Consider the following 24,499-nt stretch of genomic DNA (forward strand, 5'->3'; position numbering starts at 1 on the left):
CGTGGTGAAACCCTGTCCCTACTAAAAATACAAAAAGTAGCCAGGCCTGGTGGTGGGCGCCTATAGTCTCAGCTACTTGGGAGGCTGAGGCAGGAGAATCACTTGAACCTGTGGGCAGAGGTTGTAGTGAGCCAAGATTTCGCCATTGCAATCTTAGCTGTACATGTTGGCAGACTGGTCTCGAATTCATGGGTTCAAGAGATCCTCAAAGTGTGGAATTACAGGTAAGAGCCACCATACCCAGCCAGCGTAGATATTTTAAAATGTGAACAAATATTACCAGATTGCCTACCAAGAAAGTTATAACAATTTCTGTTCTCACCAATAGGATATTAAAATGCAAATTTTACCCATCCATGGCCAAACCTAGGCATTACCTTTGCAATAAAAACCAAATCAAAAGGAGACTTTACTAATGTAAGAGGTGAAATTTTACCTTCTCAGTTTGATCATGAGACTTAACATTTTTCACTTTACTGGGGATTTTTGTATATTTCGTGATGTGCCCAAATCCTTACTCATTTTATTTTACTGGGATATTTGTCTTTTTCTTATTTTGTGACCCTTTGTTTTGTAACTATTGTTGCAAATGTTCTTTCCCAAGAAAGAACATATTTACAGAGTCTCACTCTGTTGCTCAGGCTGGAGTGCAATTGTGGGATCTCGGCTCACTGCAACTTCCATCTCCTAGGGTTTAAGCAATTCTCTGCCTCAGCCTCCTGAGTAGCTGGGATTTCAGCCACCTGCCACCACGCCCAACTAATTTTTGTATTTTTAGTAGAGACGGGGTTTCACCATGTTGGCCAGGCTGATTTTGAACTCCTGACCTCATGATCTGCCCGCCTTGGCCTCCCAATGCACTGGGATTAGAGGCGTGAGCCATCTTACCCGGCCATATTTACCTTTTAAAATTTGGTTATGGTGTTGGCATTTTAATTTTTTTCTAATTAATACAAAGTCCTGGAGATAGTATTAGCATTTTATGTGGTTAAAATGTCTGTATTGGCTGGGCACAGTGGCTCACGCCTGTAATCCCAGCACTTTGGGAGGCTGAGATGGGCGGATCACGAGGTCAAGAGATGGAGACCATCCTGGCCAACATAGTGAAACCCTGTCTCTACTAAAAATACAAAAAAATTAGCTGGGCGTGGTGGCGCACGCCCGTAGTCCCAGCTACTCGGGAGGCTGAAGCAGGTGAATTGCTTGAACGCGGGAGGTGGAGGTTGCAGTGAGCCGAGACTGCGCCACTGCACTCCAGCCCGGCGCCTGTCGACAGAGGGAGACTCTGTCTCAAAAAGAAAAAAAAAGTTTGTATTTTTTTTCTCAGTTCTTTAATAATTAGTACTCTTGGCTGGGCACAATGGCTTATGCCTGTAATCCCAGCATTTTGGGAGGCTGAGGCGGGCTGGACACCAGGTCAAGAGATCGAGACCATCCTGGCCAACATGGTGAAACCCTGTCTCTACTAAAAATACCAAAATTAGCTGGGCGTGGTGGTGCACACCTGTAGTCCCAGCTACTTGGGAGGCTGAGGCAGGAGAATTGCTTGAACCCAGGAGGTGGAGGTTGCAGTGAACCAAGATCGTGTCACTGCACTCCAGCCTGGCAACAAAGGGAGACTCTGTCTCCAAAAAAAATAACAATAATAATTAGCACTCTCTCCATCCTGAGATAAGGATGGTCACTTTTATTATTTTTTGTTTTGTGCTCTTTTTCTTGAGACAGGGTTATGACGCTGGAATGCAGTGTCATCATTGCTCACTGTAGCTTTGACCCCTGACTCTCAGTTGATCCTCCTGCCTCAGCCTCCTGAATAGCTGGGACTATAGACACATGTCAGCACACCCACATAATCTTTGTATTTTTTTGTAGAGACAAGGTTTTGCTGTGTTGCCCAGGCTGTTCTTGGACTCCTGGACTCAAGCGATCTGTCTGCCTTGGCCTCCCAGTTTTGCTGGGATTATACGCATGAGCCATCATACCCGGCCTGTTTTGTGCTTTCACTTTTTTTGTTTATTGGTTTCATTATTATTATTTTTTGAAACAGAGTCTTACTCTGTCACTCAGGCTGGAGTGCAATGGAGTGATCTAGGCTCACTGCAACCTCTGCCTCCCAGGTTCAAGTGATTCTTGTGCCTCAGCTTCCTGAGGAGCTTAGATTATAGGCTTGCATCACCACATCCGACTAAGTTTTTTATTTTTATTTTGTATTTTTATGTTTTTTGAGTTGGAATCTTGCTATGTTGCCCAGGCTGGAGTGCAGTGGTGCAATTTTGGCTCACTGCAACCTCTGCCTCCTGGGTTCAAGCAATTCTCCTGCCTCAGGCTCCCAAGTAGTAATCCCAGAGTAGCTAGGATTACAGGCTTGTACCACCACACCTGATTTTCAGTAGAGATGGGGCTTCAACATGTTGGCCAGGCTGGTCTCAACTCCTAATCTCAAGTGATCTGCCCACCTCAGCCTCCCAAAGTACTGGGATTACAGGTATGAGCAACTGTGCCTGGCCTAAGGGGTTTCACCATGTTAACCAGGCTGGTCTCAACTCCTGACCTCAAGTGATCTGCCCATCTCAGCCTCCCAAAGTACTGGGATTACAGGTATGAGCAACTGTGCCTGGCTTAAGGGGTTTCACCATGTTAGCTAGGCTGGTCTCAACTCCTGATCTCAAGTGATCTGCCCACCTCAGCCTCCCAAAGTGCTGGGATTATAGGTGTGAGCCACCATACCTGGCCTGTTTAATTTTTTTTTTTTTCTGTGCTCTGGTGTTGAAATTGATTTTTTTTCTTTTTTTGAGACAAGATCTGGCTCTATTGCCCAGGCTGGAGTGCAATGGCATGATCTTGGCTCATTGCAACCTCTGCCTCCTGGGCTCCCTCCCACCTAAGCCTCCTGACTAGCTGAGACTACAGGTGCGTACCACCACACAAGGATACATATTTGTATTTTTTGTAGAAATGGGGTTTTCTCCATGTTGTCCTGGTTGGTCTCAAACTCATAAGCTCAAGCAATCCACTCACCTCAGCCTCCCAAAGTGCTGAGATTACAGGTGTGAGCCACTGTGCCCAGCCTTTTCTATTTTATTTTATTTTATTTTTTTAAAGACGGGGTTTCACCATGTTGGTCAGGCTGGTCTTGAACTCCCGACCTCACGTGATCCACCCACCTTGGCCTCCAAAGTGCTTGTATTACAGGTGTGAGCAACCATGCCCAGCCTTCTTTCTTTTTTTTTTTTTTAAGAGACATGGTGTCATGCTGTCACCCAGGCTGGAGTGTAGTGGCGTGATCATAGCTCACTGCAGCCTCCAACTCCTAGGCTCCAGCTATTCCTCCCACTTCAGCCTCTGGAGTAGCTGGGATTATAAATGTGAGCCACTGTACCCAACTTTTGTGCCTTTACTTTTTACAACTAATTCTTTATGCAGAAGTCATTAGAGTACACTGTAAAGTGAGGCTCTAACTTAACTTTTTCCAAATGGCTAACCAGTTGGCAGAGAATCATTTATTGAGTAAATCTTAATTACTCTATTGCTTTGTCTCTGGAGTATCTATTCTATTATACAGATCTCTTTTTTTGTTAGTTTTTTGAAACAGGGTCTCTCTCCTGTCACCCAGGCTGGAGTCTAGTGGTGTGATCTTGGCTCACTGAAGCCTTGGCTTTCCAGGCTCAGGTGATCCTCCTACCTTAGCCTCCTGAGTATCTGGGACTACAGGCGTATGCCACCATGCCCAGTCAATTCTTTCTATTTTTAGTAGAGACAAGGTCTTGCCATGTTGCCCGAGCTGGTCTTGAACTCCTGGGTTCAAGCGATCTGCCTGCCTTAGCCTCCCAAAGTGCTAACATTACAGGTGTGAGCCACCATGCCTGTCCTTACAGATCTCTTTATACACCCTAGTACTACACAGTTGGAAATACTATTGCTTTATAAGCATTCAGAGGCTGTATCTATCTTGCTCATCATTGCATCCCTGGAACCTAGCATAATGCATGGAACTGAGCAGGCACTGAATAAGTGTTTCTGACTTATGAGGTAAAGGTTATTGTCATGCTAAAGTGGGAAGCGGAACACACCCTCTGGAATGGATGCGCTCCAAGTCAGGACCTCTGCCTAAGTGACTGTTGGGCCACCAAGCTTGGGCCTTTAAATGTGCTCTAAGCCAAGAAGACAGGGTAATAAACATTCTTTTCCAGAAAACTTTCTCAAAGAGAAAAATATCTTTATCACCTGCTGGTCAACTATACTGCTTGTTAAATACTGGAACAAAGTGAATCTGATGTTTCCTTTAAGATGACAAAAAGTAGTTATTGTTTTCTAATATTCTTGAGTCCACTTCCCCTCCTCATAAGGCCTGGTGTCCTCATTCTGAACTCCAAGGGTTGCAGTCTAGATTTGGAAGTAAATAAGCTGAAGGAGATGGGGCTGAATGTTACTGAACCCAATGCATCCCCAGAAATTAAATCTCCAATTCCTGATATTAGCTTTTTGCCCCCATTATTTGGCCTCATTCAACATATAAAGCTGAGTTCAAATACTACTTCCTAGGAAAGACTTTCTTGTTCTCTCTCAACCTCCTTACTATCCTCTATTACACCACTTATTCTATCATATGTGAGCTATTTGTAGATTTCCCTATTAAACTGGTAGGTCCTTGCTGGGCGTGGTGGCTCACGCATGTAATTGCAGCACTTAGGAGGCCGAGGTGGGAGGATCACCTGAGGTCAGGAGTTGGAGACCAGCCTGACCAACATGGAGAAACTCTGTTTCTACTAAAAATACAAAAAAATTAGCCAGGCATGGTATTGCATGCCTATAATTCCAGTTACTCAGGAGGCTGAGGCAGGAGAATCACTTGAACCAGGGAGTTGGAGGTTGTAGTGAGCCAAGATCGCATCATTGCACTCCAGCTTGGGCAACAAGAGAGAAACTCCATCTCAAAATAAATAAATAAACTGGTAGGTCCTCAAGATTAGGGGCTGTATCTGTACTTCCAGTATCTAGTGTAAGATCTGGTAGCTGGTTAAGTTTCAGTAAATGTTTACTGAATTAAATCTGCAAAAGAAACTCTGCTTAAATGAGAGCTCCAGTGATTTATATCTCAATCAGTGAATAGTAGAATCTCAGGGCAAAAAGGAGCCCTAAAAATCTTCTTGTGTAACCCCTTTTACAATGCTGAATTCCCTGCAAAATACCCTTGTGTCAAGGAGTTATCCAGACTCCATCTGAACTTAGTGATGGGATGTTTATTACCTCTAGAATTAGCTTGCTTCATCACTGATAGGCTCGGAGTTTAAGCTTTACCTTCAGTTTAGCAAAAATGTACCTTCCATTAGCTTCCATCCAGAACAAGTCTATTAATCTTCTTTCATGTGACAGCCATATATTTCAAGATGGGTCATGTTTCTCAAGTCTTCTCTTTTTCAGGAAAAGCATCTCCAGTCTTCCAAATGTGACTCACATAATGTGGCTTTGACTTCTTTCTCTGTACTCCAGGGGTAGCCTGACTACTGCAGAGCTAGGCAGGACTATTGTCCCCCTTGTCCTTTAACCTATATTTATATTAGTTCACACAGCTCAAGGTATAGTCATTTTGAGTGGCTTCAGCACATAGTTGACTAAACTCCCTTAATCTTTTTTATACAAGCTCTTACTAAGCAGACTCCTTTATCCCTCATCCTGAGGCCATGCAATTGGTACTTTTATAACTCACTGAAGTATTGGTATATTCTATTAAATTTCATTTCGTTAGATTTGACCATTGCGCTAACACCATCCAGAACTCTAGGAATCCTGGCTCTGCCATTCAAAACTAACCTTCCCTGTTTTGTGTCCCCTGCAAATATGGTGAGCAAGCAATTCAGTGACAAATGCCAAATGGACCAAAACCTTGTGACAGGCCATCAGAGCCCTCCTCCCAAATCCATCATTGCCTCTGTACTTTCCCAGTACCCAGCTAGTGTTTGTGTGCTATTCCTGCTTTTACCATGTAAAATCAGGCTACTGTTCTACCTGATAACTTACTTCCAAACTGGAAGGCCTTGTCTTCATCAGCTCATCCCAGAGTCGGCGCCAGATGGCCTGAGTGGAGAGGCCTGTAGGGAGAAATATCACACTTGGCTGCTTGCTGGCTACCATAAGTAAAGTACATCAACCTTTCATGTTGTCCTCTGGGTTCACAGGAGCAATATGGCAGAGTGATCAAGAGCACTGGCTCTAAAGACTGATTGCCTGGGTGTGAGTATCAGCAAACTACACTCTAGCTATGTGACTTTGGGCAAGTTACTTAATTTGTCTGTGGTTCAGGTTCCTCATCAGTAAAATGTAGTTAGTAACAGCTACTTCATAGGGTTGTTGAAAAGATTACAGTAAGGGCCGGGCGCGGTGGCTCAAGCCTGTAATCCCAGCACTTTGGGAGGCTGAGGCGGGTGGATCACGAGGTCAAGAGATCGAGACCATCCTGGTCAACATGGTGAAACCCCGTCTCTACTAAACTACAAAAAATTAGCTGGGCATGGTGGCGCGTGCCTGTAATCCCAGCTACTCAGGAGGCTGAGGCAGGAGAATTGCCTGAACCCAGGAGGCGAAGGTTGCGGTGAGCCGAGATCGCGCCATTGCATTTCAGCCTGGGTAACATGAGTGAAACTCCGTCTCAAAAAAAAAAAAAAAAAAAAGATTACAGTAAATGAGTTTCTCTGGATAAAGTGCCTAGGACAGTGCCTGGCACATTAGGGTTAAATATTAGCTGTTAACAGCTGTGTCTAATGAGGGGAGGAAGCTTGGTAAAATAGAAAAACTAAGATTCAGAAGATCTAGGTCCTCATTCTGGCTTTGTTATTAATTGTGGTGTGCCTGTGTCTCACTTTTATCAGTATAATAAAGATCATCTACTTGGCTTTGTGTTTCACAGGACACTGAGGAATGAGGAAGAAAAACAGGTGTGAGGGTACTTTTTGAAAAGCATGAAGTTCTAGCAGGTATTAGGTATAATATTTACCTGAAGAACATTATGGTGCCTTGTTCATAATCATTAACTGAGAAAGAGACAGAGAGATACTCACCTTTCTTGAGGGCAGTTTCCTCAATTCTTTCCAAGTAATATATATTGAGCAGAGGTAGGATACTTTGAAGTATTGGGCCTGGGAGGGCTACAAAAATCAAAACAAAAGTTTACTTTCCCTCCCCTCCCCCACCCACCCAAGAGGGTTCCAAACATTATTTATTCTACTGGAAAGGAAAATGGAAGGGTGGACTTCTCATTTGACAAATGGAACCTCTAGAAGCTAATCTAGGTCTCTTCCAAACTCTGGTCCACTTATCTTCAGCCACTCAGTTGGAAGCTGGAATTTCAGAAGTAAGGGTGAAATAATCCTACAAAACAAGCTGACATGCTAAATGAGCTTGACATGCTTATTTAAGAGCTGGTCAGTTCACTTCTGCCCAAGCAAATGAAGCATTCAGCATTGAAAAGGACCTACTGAATAAGTGTGATAAAAGATCTTTCATAATCTGCCTTGCTAATATCAGCTCCCTGCTTTGCCTCCTACATTTCGGCCACACTTAACTGCTTTTTCATTTACCTAACATATTATGCTGCTTTCTGCCCCTGTACCTTTGTCACACTGTTCTCTCCAACAGGAATGTCCTTTGTCATGCTGTTCTAACAGGAATGTCGTTGCCACTTTCAGTATATCAACTACTCATCTTTCAAGTATCACATGTCCTTTATTAAGTCTTTCCTGAATTCCCTTCCCAGATTAACCACCACCATCCTTTGGGCTACTGTTATACCCTGAACTAGTACTTTCCTATGAAGAATAGAAACAATTTGTCTCTAAAGTCAATATATATTTTTTTGTGTTTTTTTGAGACAGAGTCTTGCTCTGTCGCCAGGCACCAGGCTGGAGCGCAGTGGTGCAATCTCGCCTCACTGCAATTTCCGCCTTCTGGGTTCAAGAAATTCTCCTGCCTCAGCCTCCCAAGTAGCTGGGACTACAGGCGCAGGCCACCACGCCCAGCTAATTTTTGTTTTTAGTAGAGAAGGGATTTCACCCTGTTGGCCAGGATGGTCTCGATCCGCCTGCCTCGGCCTCCCAAAGTGCTGGGATTACAGGCGTGAGCCACCGCACCCAGCAGAAAGTCAATGTATCTTAAAAACAAAACCTTAAAAACAAAACAAAACCTTCTCTAGTTCTAAGAGCCACTATAGTACAATGTCTAAAGGGTTTGGCCTCTAGAGTAGGACATCTGGGTGAAATCCTGACTACTTAGTTAAATGTGAATCCTTGGACAAATTATTTAAGCCTCTTTAAGGCTCAGTTTCTTCAACTGGAAAAAATAGAGGCCAGGCACAGTGGCTCACATCTGTAATCCCGGCACTTTGGGAGGCTAAGATAAGAGGATCACTTAAGCCTAGGAGTTTGAGCTATAGTAAGCTATGATCAAACCACTTCACTTGAGCCCAGGTGACAGAGTGAGAACTCCATTTCAAAACAAAACAAAAATTAGCAGGGTGTGATGGTGTGCACCTGTGGTCATAGCTATTTGTGAGGCAAAAGTGGGAGGACTGCTGGAGTCCAGGAAGTGAGGGCTGCAGTGAGCTGTGCCTGGACCACGGCACTCCAGCCTGGGTGACAGAGCAAGACCGTGTCTCAAAAAATAAATAGGCAGGGCGCAATGGCTCACACCTGTAATCTCAGTACTTTGGGAGGCCAAGGCAGGCAGATCACTTGAGGTCAGGAGTTTGAGACCAGTTTGGTCAACATGGTGAAACCCTGTCTCTACTAAAAATACAAAAACTAGCTGGGTGTCATGGCGCACGCCTGTAATACCAGCTACTTGGGAGGCTGAGGCATGAGAATCACTTGAACCCAGGAGGTTGCAATGAGCCGAGATTGCACTACTGCACTCCAGTCTGGGCGACAGAGCAAGACTCTGTCTCAAAAAAATAAAATGAAATGGAGAGAAGAGTAATTAACTCATGACATTGTTGTGAAAATCATGCTTGTAATCTGTTTAAAACAATGCCCGGCCATAATAAGCTCACTAAATGTTGGTTTTTATTATTTTTACCCTGTCAGTGCCATCTCTGTTCGATCAAGAACAGGTTAAACTCACACCTGGAATCCCTGTAATCTTTGGGAGGTCAAGGCAGGGGAGATTGCTTAAGCCCAGGAGTTTGAGACCAGCCTGGGTAATATGGCAAGACCCATCGCTACCAAAACTACAAAAAAAAATTAGCCAGGTGTTGTGGTGCCTGCCTGTGGTCCCAGCTACTCAGGAGGCTGAGGTGGGAGAATTGCTTGAGCTCAGAAGGTGGAGGTGGCAGTGACCTGATATCATGCCACTACACTCCAGCCTGGGTGACAGAGTGAGACCCCATCTCAAAGAAAAAGAACAAGTCTAACATCTTGGAGTACACCAAAACTTTCCCTCCAGGATCTCTTTTTATCTTTACTTTTAGAATAAATGAATCTTGATATATGAGAATCTAGTATAATTCTTTGTACACAGTAGGTCCTCGATGTACCTGCTGAGTGAAAGTGTTAATTCCCTATGCTTTTACACACGAATGTAGTCTACATCACCTTTCATCTGGACTATGACAACAGCCTAACTGCTCTCCTTCACCTCAGTCTCTAACCAGTCCCTCTTCACCCTGCTCTTGGTGATGACATTATCCTCTTCAAAACCCTTGGAGGTCTCTCTACTGCATTCATGATAAAGTCCAAACTCCACATCCTGGTATTCAAGGTATAATATACCTTATTCTACTTTAGTTTCCTCATTGTACCGTTTCCTGCTGTCTCTATACACCCCACTGCCCCGACTCCTTAACAAAGCGATGCTAGTCCACTACCTCCAGGAAGCCTTTCCTGGCTGTTAGCCCACACTGAGACCTTCCTCCAAAATGGCAATGCTTAGCAGGCCTCTTCCTCGGCTATTCTCCTAAGAGGCCTTACTTGATTCAGCTTTTTCTGTGTGACTCTTTACCCGGTCTAGGCCCACAGGAGCTCTTCCTCCCCTGTCTCCTCTTAACCTGGCTGGGGACTCAGCCAGTAATGGGGAGGTGGTATGTACAGCAGTGGTGGGGGAGGGAGAAGAGCAAAGGAGATTCAGTAAATCATCAATTGTTTTTGCGGGAAAAGGCAACACAGGAAGAAATTCCTCCAGAGCCTTACCCCTTTTCCCTCCAACCTGCTCCCCTCTAGTTAGCCATCCCTTCTCGCAGTTACAGGAATTCTCATCCCCTGTTACCCACAAACCTCCCTCTTCCTTTCTCCATTCTTCTTAAGCTCGGCTTGTCTTTGCTTATTTCCAGCCTGCACCTTTAATGCTACTTGTTCCCAACCTAGGGCCTCCACGCCCAGTCACTTTCCTTTTTAGCGAGTCTTAGCATCCCAGAAGCTCCAGGCGGACAAGCCAGACCCTCTCGGCCTTCTTCCCCATGCCCTAAGACTTTTCTGAGCTCCCCGCTCAACTCCACGGAAACTCCTCCCGCTCCCCAAGGGACGGCCTGACCCTTGTTTTCTCGGCCGCTGGCTGGCCGGGGGCCTCCACCGTCCCCGGCCCTCCACTGTACCGTCTGCACACCGGCCCGACTTCTAACAGCCTCTCCCGCTGCCACTACGCAGGACACTCGGGCGTCCGGGTACTGGGCTCCATTCCCACAGCGAAGGGCCTCGCCGACCACCCTCCAGCTTATCCCAGAGTTGCAGCACGCCAAACTCCAGGGCCTTTTCCCCACGCCCCTTCCTCATGGTATAACTCAAGCCCCGCGCCCTGCAACCTCGAACCCTCAAAGCCCTCAGTCCTGTCCCGACCTGGGCCTTCCTCTTGCAAAGACGCCACGGCCACCCGCAAGGCCTCCTCGTGGAACCTCCCCCGCGCCATCTCCAGGCCCGGGGCCTGCTCTCCTGCCACCCTCCCCCGCAGGCCTCGGCCGGGCCTGCCACCTCCTCGCCCAACTCCAGCCCGGGCCTCCGGACCCCACCCTCACACCACCAGCCTGTCAGGCCCGAGGCCTCCCCTGTCCCTGCGTGGCCAGGCCTGCTTGGCAGAGCCTCTTTCCCCTCTTTCACTCGCCCCACGGTGCGGACCCAAGTTTCCCTCGTCAGCTGCCAGGCCGCGGCCGGTGGTCCCCAATCCACAGCCCCGCCTCCCAGCCCAACTGGCCGGTTCGCCCTCCCCGGCCGTTCATCCCGGCGCCCCAGGCCTCCCTCTACCCAGGCCCGGCCCTTCGGTCCCGGCCGCCCTCAGGCCTGGGGCCTCCGTTCACTCCCATTCAGCCCAAGGCCTCTTAGCTGCGGCGCGCCCCCTTCCCCGGCACCCGGCAGTCCGGGATCCCCGGGCAGTCGCCGCGCTTGAGGCCTCCTCGGCCCTTCCCGCCTGCCAGTCATTCGAGCCTCCCTCGCTTGCTGAGCCGCTCCGGGCCCCCACTCCACTCGCTCTGCCGCCCCTCCTCACCGCTCGAGTCGATGCGAGGGGCCTCCAGCGGCCTCCTGTCCTCCGGGTCGCTCGGTTGCTCAGTCAGTTTGGCCACCGAGACCCCGGTCGCTCCCGTCAGCCCTGGGCTATCAGACAGGCCGCGGCGCCCCGAGCCTCTCGGCCTCTCCCCCCACTGCCCCGTTCCCTCGCTCTGCAATCCGCTGTCCTCCCCTCCGCCCATCGGCTTGGCCTCCGAAGTCTCGAGCCCCGTGGCGTGTCAGGCAGACACTGGAGGCCCCGGGCCATCAGCCAGGTTCGGTGGCCCCGGGCCTGGCCTCCTGGCCTTAGGCCGGACCGCACAACTTCGGCCCCTGCCCTAGGGCAGCCAGGCCATTGCTGCCGGCCGGTTCGACACCCGACACTCCTCAGCCCGGCCCAGCCAAGTGTCAGTTCGCTGCCCACAGCTCCAGCCCGCCAGTCCAGCCTCAGTCGCCCGGGCCCTGCCTGCTTCGCCCCAGACCGGGCCTCTTGGCCTCGCCCCCCGCGCCCCCAAGCCAGGCCGCGGTGCGGGTCAGTCTGCCCATTAGGTCTCCGTCTTTACTCTGTCCAGCTCTGTCAGTCACAAAATTCATCCTCGGATCCCACGATCTGGCTTCCAGTGCCCCAGGCTGGGCCTTGCCCCGGGCCTCCCGGCCTCGCCCCCCGCGCCCCCCGGCCGCTGGGCCGCCCTCGCTCTAAGCCAGAGGTAGCCCCTCACCCCGCGACTTACCCCACACCCCGCTCTCCAGAACCCCCATATGGGCGCTCACCGCCCGCCCGCACAGCTCGAACAGGGCGGGGGGAGCGTTGGGGCCCGAGGCCGAGCTCTTCGCTGGCGCCGCCTCCCGGGACGTGGCCTCCATGGTCGTTGCCGCCGCTACCTCACAGAACCAGCAACTCCGGGCGCGCCAGGCCTCGGGCGCCGCCATCTTGGGGAGGTGCGCGAGCCCGAGAGTGTCGCCCGCGGACCGCCATCTTGAAAAGGTCAGCAGTTAGGACGGCTCCATAAGCAATATGGGGAAGACTGTAAATTATGCTAAAGGAATTTTGAAGAAGCAAGCACACCTTCCAAGTCTCTTAGGAGCTACTATTTTAAATAAAGTCGTAGATCTATATACTTGGGTCTTCTCTGACTAAAGGGGTGTTTCTTTGCAAAGCCTCCTCAGATGCAAACATCAGCTACCCCTAAACCCTGCCGCTGGCTGGTAGTACATGCCAATCTGAGCATGTGTTCGCGACCACGATGAGTATGCCGCACTTCCGGCCAGGTCGCCGGATATCCGCTGAGTGACCCTTACAAGTCCTTCTTGATCCTGAAGTGGATTAGGTGCCGCTCTTGTTGCTCGTGTTGAATCCAGAACCGTAGCTAGACATGGGACTGGAGGACGAGCGAAAGATGCTGACCGACTCTGGAGATCCTAAGGAGGTAAGGCAAAGCGATCCACTGGACCCTTTTCTCTGCCCTGAGGCCCAGGACCTAGCCGGCCCAAACACGCACGGGCCCTCTTATCCCCCAATTTACCCTCAAGGGTTTGCAGGGTCGGGAGCTCTGGTTCCCTCGAACTTTCCCCAGAATTCGTCTGGTGACTTTGGACAGATAGATGACTAGTTTTTCTCTGGGCCTCGGCTTCTCCATCTGCGAATGTAGTGAAGGTTTGAGAACGAAAATGTTGTGTGGACTAAACTTCTGTAAAAATATGACCTGTGTTTGCAGTTAGTCAGATATTCTGAAACCCGCGTTTGACAGGTTTGGGTAGCATACAGACCACCTTGCCTTAGCTCCGGTCAGGAACCCCTAACACATCTATGGAAGTTCGGGAGACCTGGCCTTGTGATTTATCTCTTTTTATTTGAGGAAGGTGTGTGTCTTTGAGGACAGTGAAGGAATGTACGGTGTGATTCTGTGATGGAGGAGGGAGCTCTTTCCCAGAGAAAGAGTGCTGCTATAATATTTATTTATTATTTATTTTTTTGAGACAGTCTCACTCTATTGCCTAGGCTGGAGTGCAGTGGCGCGATCTCGGCTCACTGCAACCTCCACCTCCTGGGTTCAAGCGATTCTCCTGCCTCAGCCTCCTGAGTAGCTGAGATTACTATACAGGTGTGCGTCACCACGCCCAGCTAATTTTTGTATGTTTAGTAGAGACGGAGTTTCACCGTGTTGTTCAGGCTGGTCTTGAACTCCTGACCTTGTGATCCCCAGACCTCGGCCTCCCAAAGTGCTGGGATTACTGGCGTGAGCCACCACGCCCGGCCATTAAGTATTTATTGGCTGCTTTGCTATCCAAGTGCTTTAAATGCAATAATTCATTTCTTTTCTTTTTTTTTTTTTTTTTCTTGTGACGGATCCTCGCTCTGTCGCCCAGGCTGGAGTGCTGTGGTGCGATCTCAGCTCACTGCAACCTCTGCCTCCTGGGTTCAAACGATTCTCCTGCCTCAGCCTCCCAAGTAGCTGGGACTACAGGTGCCTGCCACCACGCCCAACTAATTTTTGTATTTTTAGTAGAGATGTGGTTTCACTGTGTTGGCCAGGTTGGTTTCAAACTCCTGACCTCGTGATCTGCCCACCTCGGGCTCCCAAAGTGCTGGGATTACAGGCGTGAGCCACCGTGCCCGGCTCTAATTCATTTCATCTACACACTATTCCTATGAAGTAAGTGTTACGTACTGTTAGTGCCATTTTTACAGATGAGAAAACAAGCATAGAGGTTAAACATCTTGTCTAATGGCACACAGCTAACCAATTGGTGTAGCCAAGAATTGCCCCAAGCAGTGCAATTCTAAAACCAGGACTCCTACCCATTGTGCTACACAGCCACTAGTTGTTTCTAATCTCATTTCCTGCCTGTTTGTTCTCTGGTTACTTCAGGGCAGCCATTCTGGTCTATGGGTTCAGAATAATTAGAGACTTATTTATCCCTTAATTTTTCTAGTCTTATTATTTCTAGAAAGCAATGGAGCCTGAGGCCGGTCGCAGACGCTCATGCCTGTAATCCCAACACTTTGGGAGGCCGAGGTGGATGGGTTGCATGAGTCCAAGAGTTGGACCAGCATGGGCAGCGTGGCGAAACCCTGTATCTACAAAAAATACAACAATTAGCTGGGTGTGGTGGTGAATGCCTGTGGTCCCAGCTGCTCAGGTGTTTGAGCCCAGGAAGTCTAGGCTGCAGTGAGCCATGATTGCCATAACTGCACTCCAGCCCCGACAACTGGAGTAAGACCCTGTCTCAAAAAAAAAAGAAAGAAAAGAAAGAAGTGAATGGAGCTTGCCTCAGAAAGGTCGCAAGGTCTGCCACTGCAGTAGATGAGAAAAAGAAAGTAAATAAGCAGTCAATTTTAAAATTAAGAAAACCAGGGTATTCTATGAGGAGCCCATAATTCTTGAGGATTATATCTTTTTTATCTGGTGTGATCTTGGTTTTTCTCAGTGACTGGAAATTTTATATGTAGCAATCCATATTCAGACATATTTGGACTTATTTTTTCAAAACCTGCCATGATATTTTTGACACAAAATTATCAGTGATACACAATTACGAGTGTTGTAGCATTGCTAATAGGGAAATGATATAAGGGTCTTGCTTCTGAGAGAGTCCTAATATCTGGTTTCTGACTCAGGCAGAATGTGATTTTAGGATTTTTGGGAAAGCTTTTTCGGTATTTTTTTTTTTTTTGAGGTGGAGTTTTGCTCTTCTTGCCCAGACTGGAGTGCCGTGGTGCAGTCTTGGCTCACTGTCACCTCTGCCTCCCAAGTTCAGGTGATTTTCCTGCCTCATACTCGCGAGTAGCTGGGATTACAGGCATGCACCACCACACCCAACTAATTTTGTATTTTTAGTAGAGATAGGGTTTCTCCATGTTGGTCAGGCTGGTCTCGAACTCCTGACCTCAGGTGATCCTCCTGCCTCGGCCTTCCGAAGTGCTGCGATTACAGGCATGAGCCACTGTGCCTGGCCTTCAGTATGTTTTTTAAAAGAGCAGCATTAAGAAACCTTGCTTAATGAAAAACTAGAATTTACAGTCCAAATAGCATCTTCATATTTAGAGGAAACCTTTGCCAATTGTGAGAATAAATAGCCTGGATTACAGCTGAACCTGTCCTACCCGCTCACTCCCAGCTTGTTTGAGCTTTGGTGGCTTCACTGAATGGCATGGTAGAGAATGAAACATTGTATTGAGACTTTTGTTTGTTTGTTTGTTTGGAGATGGGATCTCACTCTTGTCACCCAGACTCGGGTGCAGTGGTGCAATTATAGTTCACTGCAGCCTCAAACCCCTGGGCCTCCCTCGACTTTCTGAGTAGCTGGGACCACAGATGTGCACCACCATGCCTGGCTAATTTTTGTTTCTTTGTTTTTGAGATAGAGTCTCTCTCTGTTGCCCAGGCTGGAGTGCAGGGATCTTGGATCACTGCAACCTCTGCCTCCTGGTTTCAAGTGATTCTCCTGCCTCAGCCTCCTGAGTTAGCTGGGATTACAGGCGTGTGCCACCATGCCTGGCTAATTTTTGTATTTTTAGTAGAGATGGGGTTTCCTCAGCCTCCCAAAGTGCTGGGATTATAGGCATGAGCCACTACACCTGGCTTATTTTTAATTTGTTTAGAGATGGGGTCTTGCCATGTTGCCTAGGCTGTTCTCAAGCAGTCCTCCCACCTCGGCCGCCAAACAGACTTGGATTATAGGCATGGGCCACCACACCTGGCCCTGTATTGGGATTTGATGATTGCTGAGCTAGTTCTTTTTATTTCCCTAGATGCTTTTCTTTCATTGCCCCAAAATGTGGACACCTGTATGCACAGGCAGGCAAACACCTTATTTCTGACAGGTATTGAGACCTTGGTTAGATTCTACTATACCCCAAATTTAGGCCTAAACTGTTGCTCCCATGGGGAATTTTTTACACTGTTCTCCTTAAAGAAGGAAACTAAGTTTGAGGTTGTATGTTTGACTCAGAAGTGAATAGGTGAGGTCTGTTCTGTATTTCCAAGCTCATGAGTGGTGTTGTGCACCCATGAACTTCGGTGCACTTTTGTGTGATACTTACTACTCAGGGTTCTGGGAGTTGAGCAAGCCAAAAAGCAGTGACTATAACCATCTTTAGTTAAGCTCTGACCAAAGAAGAGATTAAGTTTAGCTATTTTCAAGTTCACAGTCTAGAAAAAAATGCGTTTTCCTCCTAACTTGGTTTGGGATATAAGGACTAAATTTAGCTATTTGTAGCAATACTGGGACAAATACTTTACATTATATAGGTCCCATGTGAACATCTGGCAGCTTGAATCTGAATCAAAAAATGTCTAATTACTGTTTATTATCTCTAAACTGGGATTACTTCCTTAAGGGACTGTTGAGATTAATTAAATCATAATAGATATGAAGATGCTTTACAAATTGGAGAGTTTAAGTACACTTAGGTTCTTGCTAATGAAAGTGAGATGCTGTCTCTGTCTCGAAATGTACCTGGGATTGTTTTAATCAAGTATGGTAAGGTGACAGACCTGGAGGCAACCATCTTTGAAAGAAGAGTTTATTTTACTTTTTGAGATGAAGTCTTGCTCTGTCACTAGGCTGGAGTGCAGTGGAACGACCTTGGCTCACTGCAGCCTCTGCCTCTCAGGTTCAAGCTATTCTGCCTCAGCCTCCTGAGGAGCTGGGACTAGAGGCGCCTTCCACCTCGGCCGGCTACCTTTTTTTTTATATTTTAGTAGAGACGGTGTTTCACCATGTTGGCCATGCTGGTTTATTATTACTTAAAGTTCCTGAAAGAGAGCATCATGCCACACACAAAAAATGCAAGGCTATATGGGGAAGTGTCAGAATCGGAACTAGTCAGAAGGCAGAAGGTGTGAGGGGAAGGAAGCATGGCTTAGCACCTTGGTTTCTATGGGAAGGAATTGGTGGGCAGGGTTAGATATACTTGCTCAAATTTAGGATTGGATAGTTTGAATAATTTGTTGGGCTCTGGCTTAATGGCTGGTTCCTAGTTGTCCTATATTTGTCCTTGGGTTGATTTATAAAACGGGGAACAGGAGCTTAGTGTACGAAACTTAGTTAAAGGAAGGTGGGGCCAGGCCGAGTGGCTAATGCCTATATTCTCACCACTTTGGAAGGCCGAGGTAAGAGGATTGATTGAGCCCAGGAGTTTGAGACCAACCTGGGCAACATAATGAGACCCTGTGTCTACTAAAAAAAGAAAAGAAAAGAAAAGAAATCTGAACAGTGTTTGAATGAAAAAAAAAAGAAAAAAAATAATTAGCCGGGCATGCAGTGTGTGCCAATAGTCCTAGCCACTATTGTCCTAGGCTGAGGCAGGAGGATCACTTGAGCCCAGGAGTTTGTGGCCACAGTGAGCTATGATCATACCACTGCACTACAGCCTAGGTGACAGAACAAGACCCTGTCTCTTAAACAAAACAAAACAAAAAGATAAAGAAGGCAGTTGGCTACAAGCACTTTGGATAGTTGGGTTGCATATGAAAGGTGTGCTCACAGGCAAGTTTGCTGTCTCTAAAAATTAGCTATCCCTGAAAGAGCAGAATTAGCTCCAGGATTAGCAAGGCCTCTAAAATATGAAAACATCATAAAACACAGAAAATAAAATAACATTGTTAATACAACTGTCAGTGTCTATCATCAGTAATTACGTCACTATGATTGGGAACAAACATGTTGTAAAATTGCTGCTAACATTAATTTTTGTTTTCCTTTTGTAGGAGGAAGAGGAAGAGGAGGAATTAGTGGTAAGAGCTGTCTCAGGTTTGGAAACATCTCAGTAAAAGCAGAGTTTGAGCTTCATGAAACTAAGGGCATTTTAAGGAGTCTTTACTTGAAACCTTATAGAGAATGGGGGTGGAATAAGCTTTGATACTTCCTGTGCAGTCAAGTGTTTGGGGTGTGAGCCTTGGAAGCTGAGTCTATCCTGGGTTTGGGGCTTCTTCAGTTGTGGTACCAGGGAGCAGACAGCATCTTGAGGGCCTGGCACTCAGTCGTCTGCTATTTGTGGTTTAATAAAGGACTCTGAAGGAACCTTTGTTAGATAGTCCTTCTCTATGTTAGTATTGCCTTTCTAGCTGGGCAGCTGGGGTGCATGGGCCTGGTTCTCAGACAAGGGGATTTGAAATTTCAGACGTGACATATTCCAAAATGTTGTGTTAACAAGTAAGGCCTCCTGTAGATCTACTTCAAGTTTGGCCAGGTTTCCTTTACCACCTTGTTTTTCAGATAGGACTGAGGCTTTCAGTGCATACTGGCAACCTTGGAAGGCAGGAATGTGAAACTTTTCCCTACTACTTAGCATCAGAATTGAATGGGAGACCGCATTCTGCCATTTCTGGCGGCAGTGTGGCTCTGCCAGCTGGCCTTCTGCACGGTAATTCAGAGGCAGCACCTTGGTTTGGTGGTTGTATTAATCAAAGCATCTGTGTTTGGTGGGTCTCTCCTAAAAGCCCCCATTTTGTTCTTTTTCTGTTTCTACATCAGGATCCCCTAACAACAGTGAGAGAGCAATGCGAGCGGTTGGAGAAATGTGTAAAGGCCCGGGAGCGACTAGAGCTCTGTGATGAGCGTGTATCCTCTCGATCACAAACAGAAGAGGATTGCACGGAGGAGCTCTTTGACTTCTTGCATGCAAGGGACCATTGTGTAAGTCACTCTGAAGTTAGAAAAGGGAAACGTTGCAATGGTCAGGGAATACTTGGTGCTGACATTCTTTCCATGCTAAGGGAAGTCCCATCAATGAGTATTTACTGTGGGCCCAATATATGTCATGCACAGTGCTGAGCATTTTTAAGATTTTCTTTTTGAGACGGAGTTTCTCTGTTGTTACCCAGACTGGAGTGCAATGGCATGATCTCAGCTCACTGCAACCTCCACCTCCTGGGTTCAAGCAATTCTCCTGCCTTAGCCTCCCGAGTAGCTGGGACTACAGGCATGTGTCACCATGCCCAGCTAATTTTTGTATTTTTAGTAGAAACGGGGTTTCACCTTGTTGACCAGGATGGTCTCGATCTCTTGACCTCGTGATCCACCCGCCTCGACCTCCCAAAGTACTGGGTTATAGGCGTGAGCCACCGCGCCCGGCCAGTGCTGAGCATTTTATGTAAATAACCTATTTTATTTTTTTGAGACAGGGTCTCACTGTGTTACCAGGCTGAAATACAGTGGCATGATCATAGCTCAGTGCCAGCCTTGAACTCCTGGGCCCAAGCAATCCTGCTTTGGCCTTACAAGTAGTTGGGACTTACAAGTGGTGCATGCCACCACGTGAGGCTAATTTTTTATTTTTTAATTTTTTTTTTTTTTTTTTTTTGGAGACGGAGTTTCGCTCTTGTTACCCAGGCTGGAGTGCAATGGCGCGATCTCGGCTCACCGCAACCTCCGCCTCCTGGGTTCAAGCAATTCTCCTGCCTCAGCCTCCTGAGTAGCTGGGACTACAGGCACGCGCCACCATGCCCAGCTAATTTTTTGTAGTTTTTAGTAGAGACGGGGTTTCACCATGTTGACCAGGATGATCTCGATCTCTTGACCTCGTGATCCACCCGCCTCGGCCTCCCAAAGTGCTGGGATTACAGGCTTGAGCCACCGCGCCCGGCCTATTTTTTAATTTTTTGTAGTGATGGGGCCTTGTTATAGTGCCCAGGCTGATCTCAAACTCCTGGGCTCAAGCAATCCTCCCATCTTGGCCTCCCAAAGTGCTGGAATTATAGGCATGAACCATTGTGCCTGGCCCGTAAATAATCTTGCCTAATCCTTACTACTTCCACTGGAAATAGGTATCATTATCCCATTTTACAGATAGAAACTGAGGCTCAGAGAAAAAAACTGAACATCCCAACATGCACTGCTAAACAGTAGGGAAGCTGGATTTTGTACTCTTCAATAACAGACTGTTCTTTAAAATAATTTGTATCCTCAAATGTATCTAATACATAGTAGTTTCTTTTTTGTTTTGTTTTTTTTTTTTCTTTTTTTTTGAGACAGGGTCTTGCTCTATCACCTAGGCTGGAGTGCAGTGGCGTGATCTCAGCTCAATGCAACCTTCATCTCCTGGGTTCAAGTGATTCCCCTGCCTCAGCCTTCAGAGTAACTGGGATTAAAAGTGCATGCCACCACACCCAGCTAATTTTTTTTGCATTTTTAGTAGAGACAGGGTTTCACCATGTTGGCCAGGCTGGTCTCGAACTCCTGACCTCAGGTGATCTACGTGCCTCAGCCTCCCAAAATGCTGGGATTACAGGCGTGAGCCACCGCACCTGGCCCATGCCTGGGTGATTTTTGTATTTTTTGTAGAGATAGGTTTTGCCATGTTGCCCAGGTTGGTCTAGAACTCCTGGGTTCACACGTGCCACTCATCTCAGCTTCCCAAAGTGTTGGGATTACAGGATTGAGGTACCATGCCTGGCCTCAAGTGGTTGTTGTTGTTGTTGTTGTTGTTATTTTGAGACAGTCTTGCTCTTTCGCCAGACGAGTGCAGTGGCACGATCTCAGCTTACGGCACCTCTGTGTCCTGGATTCAAGCGATTCCCCTGCCTCACCCTCCTGAGTAGCTGGGACTACAGGCACGCACCACCATGCCCGGCTAATTTTTTTGTATTTTAGTAGAGATGGGGTTTCACCAAAGCCAGGATGGTCTTGATCTCCTGACCTCATGATCTGCCCACCTTGGCCTCCCAAAGTGCTGGGATTACAGGTGTGAGCCACCGCGCCCGGCCAAAGGGTTGTTTTTTAAAAGTAAACTTCTCAGCAGGGCATGGTGGCTGACGCCTATGATCCTAGCACTTTTGGAAGGCTGAGGCAAGAGGATCCCTTGACCCCAGGCATTCGAGACCAGCTTAGGTAACACAGGGAAATTCTATTTTTAAAAAATTAAAATTAAAAAAAAAAAAAATTAACGGCCTGGCTCACGCCCGTAATCCAAGCACTTTGGAGGCCAAGGCGGGCGGATCACCTGAGGTCGGGAGTTCAAGACCAGCCTGACCAACATGGTGAAACCCTGTCTTAAAAAAAATAAAAAATAAAATAAAAATTAACTTTCTGCTTGACTCTTACATGTAACACAGTAAGGTATTTCACATAAATTACACATAAGGAAAGTTTGATCTGGTTGCTTCTATTAAAACTAATTGGATGGCCAGTAAACGTATGAAAAGATGCTCAACCCGATACGGCGCCACTGCACTCCAGCATGGGTGACAGAGCAAGACTCCATCTCAAAAAAAAAAAAGAGAAAGAAAAGATGCTCAACATCATTACCCATCAGGGATACTACCATGAGATATCACTTTATACCACTACCCACTGGGATTGCTATAATAAAAAAGATAGGCCGGGCGCGGTGGCTCACGCCTGTAATCCCAGCACTTTGGGAGGCCGAGGCGGGTGGATCACGAGGTCAAGAGATCGAGACCATCCTGGTCGACATGGTGAAACCCCGTCTCTACCAAAAATACAAAACATTAGCTGGGCATGGTGGCGCGTGCCTGTAATCCCAGCTACTCAGGAGGCTGAGGCAGGAGAATTGCCTGAACCCAGGAGGCGGAGGTTGCGGTGAGCCGAGATCGCGCCATTGCACTCCAGCCTGGGCAACAAGAGCGAAACTCCGTCTCAAAAAAAAAAAATAAATAATAATAATAATAATAATAATAATAAAAAAGATAACAAGTATTGAAGAGGATGTGGAAAAGTTGGAAACCTCATATGCTGCTGGTAGAAATGTAAATTGGTACAGCCACTGTGGAAAACATCTGGCAGTTCTTCAAAAGGCTAAGTAAGCATAGAGTACTATATGATGGAGCAATTCTAATCCTAGATATATACCCAAGAGAAATGAAAACGTGCACACAAAAATCTGTACACAAATGTTCATAGAAGCATTATTTATACTAATCAAAAAGTGGAAACAACATAAATGTCCATCATCTAGGCCGGGCATGGTGGCTCATGCCTGTAATCCCAGAACTTTGGCAGGTTAAGGTGGGTAGATCACCTGAGCCCAAGAGTTTCAGACTAACCTAGGCAACATGGTAAAAAAGTATATATATAAAAAGATAACCAGGCATACTGGCTCATCCTGTAGTCCTAGCTACTCAGGAAGCTGAAGGGGAGGATCACCTGAGCTCAGGAGGTTAAGGCTATGATCATGCCCCTGTACTCCAGCCTGGGTGACAGAATGAGACCCGGTTTCAAGAAAATCCAGTTCTTTTCTCAAGAAATTAAACATAGAATTACTATATAATCTAGCAATTTCACTTCTAGATATATACCCAGAAGTATTGAGAGTAGGCTCAAACAAATATTTCCACATTCTTATTCACAATAGCTGAAAGGTGGAAACAACCCAAGTGTCCTTGGATGAATGGATTTTTTTTAAATGTGCTCTATAGATACAATGGGATATTATTCAGCCTTAAAAGAGAAGGGGCCAGACATGGTGGCTCATGCCTGTAATCCCAGCACTTTGGTAGGCTGATGTAGGGGGATCACCTGAGACCAGGAGTTGGAGGCCAGCCTGGCCAACATGGCGAAACCCCGTCTTTACGAAAAATATAAAAGTTAGCTGGATGTATTGGCAGGCACCTGTAATCCAAGCTACTCAGAAGGCTGAGGCAGGAGAATCAGTTGAAGCTGGGAGGCAGAGGTTGCAGTGAGCTGAAATTGGTGCCATTGCACTCCAGCCTGGGTGACTCAGTCTCAAAAAAAAAAAAAGAAGGGGAATTAACATGACACATGCTGCAACATTGATGAACCTTGGAGACTATACTAAATGTCGGGAAGGACAAACATTGTATCTCTCCACTTATATGAGGTCACATTCTCCCCCCAGGAGCTGGGGGGAGAAAGGAAATGGAGAGTTACTGTTTAATGGATATATTTTGTTTTAGTAAGGTGAAAAAGTTCCCAAGATTGGAAGTTCTAGAGATTGTAGGAGACTGTATGTTGTAATACAATGTAAATGCACTTAACTACCACAGAAATGTACAGTTAAAAATGATTAAAGTGGGGCTGGGCAAAGTGGCTCACACCTGCAATCTCCACACTTTGGGAGGCTGAGGCAGGCGGATTGCTTGAGGTCAGGAGTTTGAGACCACCTTGGACAACATGGTGAAACCTTGTCTCTACCAAAAATACAAAAATTAGCTGGGCGTAGTGGTGCACGCCTATAATCCCAGCTACTCAGGAGACAGGCAGGAGAATCACTTGAACCTGGGAGGTGGAGGTTGCAGTGAACCGAGGTTGTACCACTGCACTCCTGCCTGAGGGACAGAGCAAGACTGCCTCAAAAAAAAAATATGGAAGTTGGGCACAGTGGCTCACGCCTGTGATCCCAGCATTTTGGGAGGCCAAGGCGGGTGGATCATCTGAGGTCGGGAGTTTGAGACCGGCCTGACCAATGTGGAGAAACCCCATCTCTACTATAAATAAAAAAATTAGCTGGGCATGCTGGCATGTGCCTGTAAGTCCAGCTACTCAGGAGGCTGAGGCAGGAGAATCACCTGAACCCAAGAGGTGGAGATTGTGGTGAGCCAAGATTGCGCCACTGCACTCCAGCCTGGGCAACAAGAGCGAAACTCTGTCTCAAAAAAAAAAAAAAAAGAAAAAATGATTAAAGTAGGGGGAAAAAAATATTAAAGTGGTAAATTTTATGTGTATTTTACCGTAATTTTTTAAAAAAAAGTACTCAACATGCTACAACATGGATAAACCTTACAAACATGATGCTACATGCTAAGGGAAAAAAGCCAAAGTCAAAGATATTGTATGATATTATATATATGAAATGTTCAAAATGGGCACGTCATGATCTGTTCCCTTAATTAACATACACTGTTGATTTTCCCCCTCCCATTGTGTAGTCATTTTTAAAATACTTAAATATATTTATGAGCCAAACACTGGTTTAGGATCTAGGGGTAAGATAGACACGGTTCTTCCTTCACTGAGTTTATAAGCCAGCATAGGAAACAGAAGTAGAACAAGTACTAAACTTTGGTAAGTCTTTCAGGTATAACTTTCTCATGGCAATATTAACTGGACCCCCCCCC

General features: G+C 46.8%; 2 protein-coding genes across 4 annotated transcripts in view; one reads left to right on the forward strand and one right to left on the reverse strand.

Annotated features, from left to right (window-relative positions):
• LRRC41 (leucine rich repeat containing 41) overlaps nucleotides 1-12,683 on the reverse strand; it is a 26,968-nt gene extending 14,285 nt beyond the window's left edge. The window contains exons 1-3 of one of the 2 annotated variants that reach the window (XM_032247445.1): nucleotides 12,191-12,441; nucleotides 7,056-7,142; nucleotides 6,019-6,089 (exon numbers count right to left, since the gene is read on the reverse strand). In XM_032247445.1, coding sequence (XP_032103336.1) covers nucleotides 6,019-6,089; nucleotides 7,056-7,142; nucleotides 12,191-12,389 — 357 coding nt within the window. In that variant the 5' untranslated portion in view covers nucleotides 12,390-12,441. Of the gene's footprint in view, nucleotides 1-6,018; nucleotides 6,090-7,055; nucleotides 7,143-12,190 lie in introns of both variants that reach the window. The other variant, XM_032247446.1, reaches the window with a different exon arrangement.
• LOC116529505 (cytochrome b-c1 complex subunit 6, mitochondrial) overlaps nucleotides 12,684-24,499 on the forward strand; it is a 13,310-nt gene continuing 1,494 nt past the window's right edge. Inside the window, exons 1-4 of one of the 2 annotated variants that reach the window (XM_032247452.1) lie at nucleotides 12,684-12,886; nucleotides 18,173-18,199; nucleotides 18,681-18,828; nucleotides 18,939-19,100. In XM_032247452.1, coding sequence (XP_032103343.1) covers nucleotides 18,766-18,828; nucleotides 18,939-19,100 — 225 coding nt within the window. In that variant the 5' untranslated portion in view covers nucleotides 12,684-12,886; nucleotides 18,173-18,199; nucleotides 18,681-18,765. The remainder of the gene's footprint in view (nucleotides 12,887-18,172; nucleotides 18,200-18,680; nucleotides 18,829-18,938; nucleotides 19,101-24,499) is intronic. The other variant, XM_032247451.1, reaches the window with a different exon arrangement.

The sequence above is a fragment of the Sapajus apella genome, unplaced genomic scaffold, assembly GCF_009761245.1.
Source record: "Sapajus apella isolate SASKATOON/1434 unplaced genomic scaffold, GSC_monkey_1.0 scaffold62, whole genome shotgun sequence".
Taxonomy (NCBI): domain Eukaryota; kingdom Metazoa; phylum Chordata; class Mammalia; order Primates; family Cebidae; genus Sapajus; species Sapajus apella.